The sequence below is a fragment of the Littorina saxatilis genome, linkage group LG9 (assembly GCF_037325665.1).
Source record: "Littorina saxatilis isolate snail1 linkage group LG9, US_GU_Lsax_2.0, whole genome shotgun sequence".
NCBI lineage: Eukaryota > Metazoa > Mollusca > Gastropoda > Littorinimorpha > Littorinidae > Littorina > Littorina saxatilis.
This window is the reverse complement of record NC_090253.1, coordinates 6,434,784-6,445,463: the sequence shown is the minus strand read 5'-3', so window position 1 is coordinate 6,445,463 and position 10,680 is coordinate 6,434,784. Positions and strand designations below refer to the sequence as shown.

Here is a 10,680-nt window from a genome sequence, read left to right as displayed (position 1 = left end):
AAAGACAACCAGCATCTTGTGTCTGGCCAGGGCACTGCTAGGAACCTCCTTTAAAGAAGCTGTTCTGGAATTAAACGCTTCAAATGAAAGGTAAAATGTGACGGGCGCTGTGGCGGGGTGGTAAGATGTCGGCCTCTTAATCGGAGGGTTGAGGGTTCGAATCGCGGCCGCCTGGTGGGTTAAGTGTGGAGATTTTTCCGATCTCCCAGGTCAACTTATGTGCAGACCTGCTTGTGGCTTATCCCCCTTCATGTGTACACGCAAGCACAAGATCAAGTGCGCACGGAAAAGATCCTGTAATCCATGTCAGAGTTCGGTGGGTTATAGAAACACGAAAATACCCAGCATGCTTCTTCTGAAAGCGGCGTATGGCTGCCTAAATGGCGGGGTAAAAACCGTCATACATGTAAAATTCCACTCGTGCAAAAACACGAGTGTACATGGAGTTTCAGCCCACGATCGCAGAAGAAGAAGAAGAGGTAAAATGTCAAACTTGTAAATTAATTCTTAGCGTAGTAGTGTGCACCTGAAGAAAAGAAAAACACTGTTTTGAAATTGAACATTTCTGGCTCTGTCCCTGAAGCCAGGAAAGCTAGATGACATGCTTCTAGTCAAACCTGTCTGCAATGACCACCCAAAGGACGGACCCAAAGTGGTTGTTAATGTTATACACAGGTGGTCGTTTTCGAATGAGAAAATTGTACACAAAATAAATAGTCGGGGATCTCCGAGGGTGGTTGTTTATTGGCAGGTGGTCATTATTCAGGGGTGGTTGCCAAGGCAGGTTCAACTGTACTGCTTTACACTAATTTGAAAAATTAGTGCGAGTTGTGATTTTTTTCTCAGTACAGGGGAACCCTTCACAAATCTGAGAAAATCGGGTCTTAAAAAGGAGGAAGAGTTAAAATGGAGGTAAGGGTGGGGATTTTCCGATCTCCCAGGTCAACTTATGTGCAGACTTACTAGTGCCTTATCCCCCTTTGTGTGTACACACAAGCACAAGACCAAGTGTGTAGGTAAGAGATCCTGTAATCCATGACAGAGTTTGGTGTGTTATAGAAACACAAAAATACCCAGCATGCTTACCCCAAAAGCGGCTGCCTAAATGGCAGTGTAAAAGCAGTCATACATGTAAAAACCCACTTGTGCAAAAAAACAACGAATGTATGTGGGACTGGGAGTTTCAGTCCATGAACGCAGACGAAGGAGATGAAAGGAAAAGCTGAAACAGTAAGATGTTAAAGGGGAGGTTCCACTTTAGTTTTAAGAATGCTTTGTGTTTGAATTCTAATCCCCGTTGTTGACATGTTGCAGAGGAATCGATGTGGTGCGAAACAAGATCAAGATGTTCGCCCAGCAGAAAGTCACACTACCCAAAGGACGGCACAAAGTCATCATCCTGGATGAAGCCGACAGGTTGGTACAGTCAAACCTGTCTATAACGACCACCCAGAGGACCGACCAAAAGTTGTCGAAATAGACAGGTGGTCGCGATGGAAAGGTGAATTATATCATATAGCAAATGACTAGTCGGGAATCCTTTTGGGGTCGTCGTTGTGGGCAGGTGTTTGTTATTGAGAGGTGGTTGCCAAGGCAGGTTCCACTGTTTTGCTGCAGGAAACTTGAGCCCCTCCAAAGATTCCAGACATCAACAAAATTTGACTGTCACAGATTTTGAAAAGATTCGATTTATGTTTCAGGTGTGATACCATGGGAACATTTTCAGGTGTGATACCATGGGAACATTTTCAGGTGTGATACCATGGGAATATTTTCAGGTGTGATACCATGGGAACATGTGCAGGTGTGATACCATGGGAACATGTTCAGGTGTAATACCATGGGAACATGTTCAGATGTGATACCATGAGCACATGTTCAGGTGTGATACCATGGGAACATTTTCAGGTGTGATACCATTGGAGCATTTTCAGGTGTGATACCATGGGAACATGTTCAGGGGAACATGTTCAGGTGTGATACCATGGGAACATTTTCAGGATTTCTTAGTGTCGGTTGCTTGCACTGTAGCTTCAGCATTTTTGTTCTTTTTAGCCTTGGTTTTTGTGATGACTCGACGACAGTTGGTTTTTGTGATGACTCGACGACAGTTGGTTTTTGTGATGACTCGACGACAGTTGGTTTTTGTGATGACTCGACGACAGTTGGTTTTTGTGATGACTCGACGACAGTTGGTTTTTGTGATGACTCGACGACAGTTGGTTTTTGTGATGACTCGACGACAGTTGGTTTTTGTGATGACTCGACGACAGTTGGTTTTTGTGATGACTCGACGACAGTTGGTTTTTGTGATGACTCGACGACAGTTGGTTTTTGTGATGACTCGACGACAGTTGGTTTTTGTGATGACTCGACGACAGTTGGTTTTTGTGATGACTCGACGACAGTTGGTTTTTGTGATGACTCGACGACAGTTGGTTTTTGTGATGACTCGACGACAGTTGGTTTTTGTGATGACTCGACGACAGTTGGTTTTTGTGATGACTCGACGACAGTTGGTTTTTGTGATGACTCGACGACAGTTGGTTTTTGTGATGACTCAACGACAGTTGGTTTTTGTGATGACTCAACGACAGTTGGTTTTTGTGATGACTCAACGACAGTTGGTTTTTGTGATGACTCAACGACAGTTGGTTTTTGTGATGACTCAACGACAGTAGGTTTTTGTGATGACTCAACGACAGTTGGTTTTTGTCGTTCGCCTGCTGAGAGTAACTAGGTGTACCCTGCTGTGGAAGAAAAAATGCCAAAAAGGGATTTGTCATCTTGTACAGTTTACTAATGGAGCAGGGGAAGTAACCCACCTTCAACCATATATTTTTGACAGCTGTAGACAAATTTGATCCACAAAATACCTGCTGGAACATACATATTTCTGTTCAACTCTTGTGTTCTCAGAAGTCTTTACGGCAACCATTCTCTTTAATAACAAATAAGAAAATCAGTCTAGGATAAATCACAGGTGCAGGGAGTGTTTGAGGAACTACTAGTGCGTATGTTTTGTGTACGTGATACACACCGTTTTTATGGTGATTTGTTGTGATTTGCAAAAAGGACACTTTCATGCCAGTATTCAGACTGATTTTAGTTCATGCACAGATCTTACCATTTTGGAAATCATTGGATAGTAAGCACAAAACCTGGCTCCTGCGAAGCCCAGACATGCGGTTGTGGTACAGTTGCCACACACATAGTTTGTTTATTTGAAAGCTGTCATGGTCAAAAGGAATAGGAAGTGGTAGGCCTATATATAGGCGGGGATATAGCTCAGTTGGTAGCGCGCTGGATTTGTATTCAGTTGGCCGCTGTCAGCGTGAGTTCGATCCCAGGTTCGGCGGAAATTTATTTCACAGAGTCAACTTTGTGTGCAGACTCTCTTCGGTGTCCGAACCTCCCCCCGTGTACACTACATTGGGTGTGCACGTTAAAGATCTCACGATTGACAAAGGGTCTTTCCTGGCAAAATTGCTTAGGCACAGTTAATAATTGTCTACCTATACCCGTGTGACTTGGAATAATAGGCCGTGAAAGGTAAATATGCGCCGAAACGGCTGCAATCTACTGGCCGTATAAAATTTCATCTCACACGGCATCACTGCAGAGCGCCTAGAACTGTACCCACGGAATATGCGCGATATAAGACTCATTGATTGATTGATTGATTGCATGTTGTGTGTTTCAGTATGACAGACGGCGCCCAGCAGGCTCTGCGCAGAACCATGGAGATCTACTCCAAGACCACGCGCTTTGCCCTCGCATGCAACTCCTCCGAAAAGATTATTGGTAAGGTGCACATTATAAACAGATTTCACAAACAATAGCTTTTTATTTTTTTTTACCCTCTCCTTTTTTTTTGCCGTTTCTTGTTCCTCTCTTCATCGTAAGTCTATATGCTCCTGGCTGTGCAACTCATCAACGCTAAACACACTTGTGATGATTTCAAATTTAAGAGAAACCGTTTGCGAGAAATGAAACCAAGAACTATGACCACATGTCAAGGCACATATTTCAGGAAAGCAATGGTATTTGAAGGAGCAAAGGGGAGATGAGCAGTCTTGATTCGATTTTGACAGACCTGCTTGGCGCATATCTTTGAATTCTGGATATTGTTTTGTTCGTTTAACAAGCCATGTTCCATGATTTTCAGAGCCGATACAGTCTCGCTGTGCAGTGCTGCGGTATTCCAAGTTGAGTGACTCACAACTGTTGGCTCGCCTGCTCACAATATGCGAGAAAGAGTCTGTCAGCTACACTGATGATGGGCTGGAGGCGATCATCTTCACTGCACAGGGCGATATGAGACAGGTAGGGTACCATGCAGATTAAAGCTAGATATGAAAAAACTTCAGGGTGTATTTGAGGTCAGATTTCATTGCAAGGATGGCGTTGGCAGTAGGCTATACACTGCAACTTTTACTTTGCCATGTCAAAACCTTCACGGCAGAATCGCAAAACAAGAACGTTTGGTAACTAAAAGATCGTTTCATTTTAGACAAACAAAAAATTCACACATACATCGACCTAATAGTCAGTGCAGTGGACAGAGATAAAAGTTAAAAATTAATTGTGCCATCAACTGATCTTGCTCATTTTTCTAATCTGGATTTTGTAATGTTTGCAGTCTGTTTCAGATTTTTAATTGTCCTTTTTGGCAGAGCTGTCAAACTTTTTTTATTTTTATTTTTTAGCAAGATGAAGATTTAGCCCCATTCACCGTTCACCGTGTCAAAAGTTCACTCTTCTTTTAGTTTGTGACGTCACTTCAACTGAGCTAATTTTTGAGTAAATGTATTCTTTAGTATTGATGCCTTGACATTTTTTCATGTAATTTTTCAGGCTCTCAACAACTTGCAGTCAACCTTCCAAGGATTTGGACATGTCAATAGTGAAAATGTTTTCAAGGTCGGTACACTTTTCAGTACAATTATGTTTGTTTATATTGGTGGATGTGTAATGACTAATGCACATCAACTTTTAGAGACATAGTTTAGAGTGTTTGAAGCTGCTAACTGAGGGAGGCAAGGCCCACACTAATTTTGGAGCGCAACAAAAAGAAAAAAATGAAAGATGTGTTACCATAGCTTCAAAAGTTAGCAGAATTTTAAATTGATTACATCTTCTCCCAATCCTGGCATGACTAGGAAACTGATAAGTTTGTACGTATCTGCATGATCTGCATGAATGAAATTTGCAGGCGTGCGACGAACCGCATCCAGATTTGGTCAAAGAGAATGTAGAACAATTCATATCGTTTGGCTATCCCCAGCGTCACTCTGGTACTAACATGTTTTATCTGCATGAATGATTTTCCCAGGTGTGCGATAAGCCGCACTCAGTGCTGATCAAAGAGAATGTGAAATAACTCATATCTTCTGGCACTTACATTTTTTATCCGCATGAATGATTTTCCAGGTCAGGTGTGCGACGAGCCGCACCCAGTGTTGATAAAAAAAAAGTTCAACAATTCATATCTTTTGGCTATCTCCAGCATCCCTCACTCACCTACATGTTTTAACCACATGATTGATCATTGCAGGTATGTGACGAACCGCATCTAGTGTTGATCGAAGAGAATTTTACACTTACATTTCTTATCCGCATGAATGAATATTCCAGGTGTGTGACGAGCCACACCCTGTGTTGATCAAAGACATGCTGCAGCACTGTGTCAACGGCAGTGTGGACGAGGCCTACAAGGTGATGGCTCACCTGTGGCGGCTGGGATACTCAGCCGAGGACATCATCACCATCGTCTTCAGGGTCTGCAAGAACCACAACATGCCCGAGTACCTCAAGCTGGAGTTCATCAAGGTAAGGTGTACTTCAAGTTTGTCCTTAACTGAGCCAAGTATACTTTGCAAAGCTTGCTGCACTGAGCTTCAGCTCCAAGTTTCCTGTGAAAAGACTTTGAAGTCGACTTGGGGCTCAATTAAGGCCAATCAATCAATGAGTCTTATATCGCGCATATTCCGTGGGTACAGTTCTAGGTGCTCTGCAGTGATGCCGTGTGAGATGAAATTTTATACGGCCATTAGATTGCAGCCATTTCGGCGCATATTTCACGGCCTATTATTCCAAGTCACACGGGTATAGGTAGAAAATTATTAACTGTGCCTAAGCAATTTTGCCAGGAAAGACCCTTTTGTCAATCGTGGGATCTTTAACGTGCACACCCAATGTAGTGTACACGGGGGGAGGTTCGGACACCGAAGAGAGTCTGCACACAAAGTTGACTCTGTGAAATAAATTTCCGCCGAACCTGGGATCGAACTCACGCTGACAGCGGCCAACTGAATACAAATCCAGCTCGCTACCAAATGAGGTAGCCTATAGTATCAGTGAATCGGACGGTTTCGTTTCACGGAGGGAGTTGTGCTCTTTTGGGGGTAAAACTACTGGGACTAGGACATCTCTGTTAGTGTTAGCATCTTCAGGGTGTGCAATAACCTTAACATGCCCAGGTACCGCAAGTTGGGAGTTCATTAGGCCACAAAAAAAAGTTGTATGTTTCTGGTGTTTGTTTGTTTGTTCGTTCATGGGGTGAAACTCCCACGGCTTTTACGTGTATGACCGTTTTTACCCCGCCATTTAGGCAGCCATACGCAGCTTTCGGAGGAAGCATGCTGGGTATTTTCGTGTTTCTATAACCCACCGAACTCTGACATGGATTACAGGATCTTTTTCGTGCGCACTGTCTTGGTCTTGTGCTTGCGTGTACACACGGGGGTGTTCGGACACCGAGGAGAGTCTGCACACAAAGTTGACTCTGAGAAATAAATCTCTCGCCGAACGTGGGGACGAACTCTCGCTGACAGCGGCCAACTAGATACAAATCCAGTGCGCTACCGACTGAGCTACATCCCCGCCCACTGTATGTTTCTGGTAACATGGCTACAAAAAATAGGGTAGGTATGTCGGGATTTTTTTTTGGGGGGGTCCGGGTAGAAAATAACTATACAGTGACGCAAAGAGACTGGACTTACTATACAAAGAGAAAGACAACACATTACAAAACAAATGAGACAAAAGCGATGCGGGGTTATCCCCCTTGTGTCGTCTGCCGTCTTACTTTCGTTTTGACGCTTTTTTTTGCTTTTTTTTTTTTTTACAAATCCAATAAAAAAAAAGTCTAGGGTCGGCGGGAAAAAACTAGGTAGGGTCGGGTGACCAGAAACATCCACCTTTTTGTTTTGGCCTTAAGGTACATTGGACCCCCCCTTTTAAGACCTAAAAATATTTGAAAAAATGAGGTCTTAAAAGGGAGGAAATCTTAAAATAGAGGTATCTTTACAGACATTAAGAACAGAAACGCTAAAAATAGCAAGGTCTTAAATTGGTAAGTCTTAAATTAGGAGGTCTTTAAAACTAGAACAGGGATCCAATTAACTGGACATTGTCCATATTTTGTTTTACCAGTAAGTCTCTAAATGCAGGAAATTGAATTAGTTTGCATACCTGTCAATATTTTAACAGGTTCCTGACAAATTTAATATCATTGTGTTTAAGACTTTATCTCAGGTTATTGTGATGTGTGCCCTGAAAGTAGGGAAAGGTGGGTGGGTCAGATGATAATCTTGCTGTGATTTTCTGAAAACTGCAATAACCACTGAAGCACAATTACAGATTTGTGTGTGTGTGCTCCTTTGCAGGAAATCGGCGTAACCCACATGAGGATCATGGAAGGGGTTCAGTCACTGCTTCAGATGTCGGGACTGTTGGCGCGACTGTGTGAGAAAGCCGCCACACCTGACCAGCTTGGACATTGAGCAGATGACCACAGGAACAAGGGATCGATTACTGTTACTCTCATGCAAGCATCTGGCAGAAATTCAGCAAAGAAACACTGGAACAGTGCACAATTAACTACAACATGGATTGGATTATTGTTACTCTCTTGCAAGCATCTTGCAGAATTTCAGCAAAGAAACACTGGACCAGCGTTACACTTACTGTCTTGCAAGCAAGCATCGGTGAAAACAATAGCGGTGAAACATAGGAGCTGTGAAGACTTGACAATCTGTTTCTCTTTGTAGAAATGTTTCAAGGCTTTTGAACAAAGCTTTTTACAAACCTGTGTAGTGGATGACAGATTGACAGCACAAGGGAGATAATTCAGATTCAGTGATTGATGTAACGATGCAGAAGAAATGTTTCAAGGCTTTTGAACAAAGCTTTTTGCAAACCTGTGAAGTGGACGACAGATTGACAGCACAAGGGAGATAGTTCAGATTCAGCGACTGATGTAACGATGCAGACAGTAATTGAGTAACACAGGAAAACAGTTCTCAATTTTTGGTCAATTCAGTTACATTTTGACAGTTCGTTAGGCTGGATTGTGTGGCCCACAATCACTGAATCAGGGACGGGAATATTAGTGTCATGTCGGTGTACAAACAAAGAGAAGGGCTGCTGATACTTGCCAGTTGTTTCCCCCTCGGGACTGACTTATGTTCAAACCAAACCTGTAAACAGTCTTGAGATAGAGATTTTGGCTTTTATAATTTGTTGTAGATACTCCCAAGTTACGGATGTACTGTTGAATGTGTTTGTTTCTGTATGGCGTCAAGGTTAAAATCCTGTATGTATGAATGTTGCATGAAAGAATAAAATGTTAAGATCTTGTCATGATGTTGTGAGTGTTTGTATGCATGTTGGCCCATTTTTGAATGTGTCGCATACCACTCTATCTTGCATAAACTTCACAACCTTGGGGTTTGCATATATTCCCTTCATTATATACTTGTTAAAACAGCACAAGAAATATGTCAGAGAAGTTCCGCATATTCTTCACGTGTATATTGTTAGGTCACCTTCGTCGTTTGATTATGAAACTGAGCAAGAACTATCTTCCACAAAATCAACTTAATAAATTATTGAGCTGTAAATTTCAGTCATACTGTGGTACAGGCAGGTTTGTTTCTAGTGCAGTGGAGTCTGATGAAGTTGGTAATTTGTCAAAAGTGATTGTGTAGGCAAGTATATGTGTTACACTCTCACACTCAGTCACACGTTTGTGGAGACCAAACGCTGAGGTACGGGGTGGTGACTTTATTCGTGGTTCAGGAACATTTCAGGCATTGGACAGACACAGGCAGACATCGTCTCGGCAAGCCGGAGACCGACCGCGTGACACAGCCTCTCGTCCTGTCCCCTTGGTCGCTGAGATCTGATCCTCCTCACCCTCCACCTACTGGCTTTTAAACATACTCAAACAGGGAAGCGTTTATTTCACAATCCATATAACATGCCAAGAACCTATCGAAATTGTCAGTTATTACATACCCCCCGCGGGTTAGGGGGAAGAATTTACCCGATGCTCCCCAGCATGTCGTAAGAGGCGACTAACGGATTCTGTTTCTCCTTTTACCCTTGTGTTTCTTGTATAGAATATAGTCAATGTTTGTAAAGATTTTAGTCAAGCAGTATGTAAGAAATGTTAAGTCCTTTGTACTGGAAACTTGCATTATCCCAGTAAAGTAATATATTGTACGACGTTGCAAGCCCCTGGAGCAATTTTTTGATTAGTGCTTTTGTGAACAAGAAACAATTAACAAGTGGCTCTATCCCATCTCCCCCCTTTCCCAGTCGCGATATAAACTTAAACGGTTGAAAACGACGTTAAACACCAAATAAAGAAAGAAAGTTATTACATGGTTGATATATATTTGTGGGGATACTGACCACTATACTACTACTCCCCGCCCGAGACAAGTTAGCCGTAGGGATTTTGGCAATACCCATCCCTTATGTACTGGCGTGACAGGGACGCTCACAAGTCATACCTACATATATACGATGCAAGCTAGCCTCAGGCATTTCAACATCACCCACATCCCGACATCACTTAGGCCAAAAAAAATAATAGGTGTGGTTACGGTAACATAGCCAAAAAACATAGGGTAGGAAGGTAGGCAAACACTTTTTTTAAAACTTTTTTTTCTAATGTGTACATATTAAACCTACTTGACAGGGAAATAAGTGTGCGACTCTGGCGCTTTCGCTTTCACAGCGTTTTCTGCACTCGTTTTCTTGTGTGTTTTTTGTTTTTTTGACAAATGTAATAAAAAGTTATAGGGTCGGCCCCTAAAAATAGGGTAGGTCGGGTTACCGTAACCACACCTATTTTTTTTTTTAGGCCTTATATAACAGCGTGACAAGTGTCGCTATGTAACATATGACTGGTACGGAGTATTCAATTATAATTGGGCTAGTACAGCCTTTTTAAAGTGATTTTTGTGTGTGTTTGTATGTGATAAGAACGAGTGGGAAACAGTATTATTTTCTGCAACATTCACTGAATATTATGGTCATATTTTGTTGCTGTTGATGCTCATCATATTCATGGCATGACAACGTGGCATCATTTTCCAAATGTGCAATGAATATAAGCTACAAGTGTACACCCAAGAATGCATACATATAGGAACACAGTATCAAGACAGGCGCAGAGGCCTAGTGGATAAGACATGGGCCTCCTGTGCGGAAGGTCGAGGGTTCGAATCCTGGCTGCGCCTGGTAGATTAAGGGTGGTGATTTTTCCGATCTCCCAGGTCAATTTATGTGCAGATCTGCTCGTGCCTTATCCCCCTTCATGTGTACATACAAACACAAGACCAAGTGCGCACGGAAAAGATCATGTAATCCATGTCAGAGTTTGGT

General features: G+C 42.5%; 2 protein-coding genes across 2 annotated transcripts in view; one reads left to right on the top strand and one right to left on the bottom strand.

The window, feature by feature from the left end:
- Positions 1 to 8,643, top strand: part of LOC138975153 (replication factor C subunit 2-like) — a 10,079-nt gene extending 1,436 nt beyond the window's left edge. Inside the window, exons 3-9 of the mRNA XM_070347816.1 lie at positions 1 to 90; positions 1,315 to 1,416; positions 3,704 to 3,804; positions 4,169 to 4,326; positions 4,858 to 4,923; positions 5,638 to 5,832; positions 7,671 to 8,643. The exon at positions 1 to 90 is cut by the window's left edge and continues 17 nt beyond it. Of these exons, the coding sequence (XP_070203917.1) occupies positions 1 to 90; positions 1,315 to 1,416; positions 3,704 to 3,804; positions 4,169 to 4,326; positions 4,858 to 4,923; positions 5,638 to 5,832; positions 7,671 to 7,787 (829 nt within the window). The 3' untranslated portion in view covers positions 7,788 to 8,643. The remainder of the gene's footprint in view (positions 91 to 1,314; positions 1,417 to 3,703; positions 3,805 to 4,168; positions 4,327 to 4,857; positions 4,924 to 5,637; positions 5,833 to 7,670) is intronic.
- On the bottom strand, positions 1,957 to 2,892 carry LOC138976698 (uncharacterized). Its single transcript, XM_070349569.1, has 2 exons — positions 2,877 to 2,892; positions 1,957 to 2,723 (listed from the first exon to the last, which is right to left on the bottom strand). The coding sequence occupies exons 1-2, from the start codon at positions 2,890 to 2,892 to the stop codon at positions 1,957 to 1,959; spliced, it is 783 nt and encodes a 260-aa protein (XP_070205670.1).
- Positions 8,644 to 10,680: the final 2,037 nt, after the last annotated feature.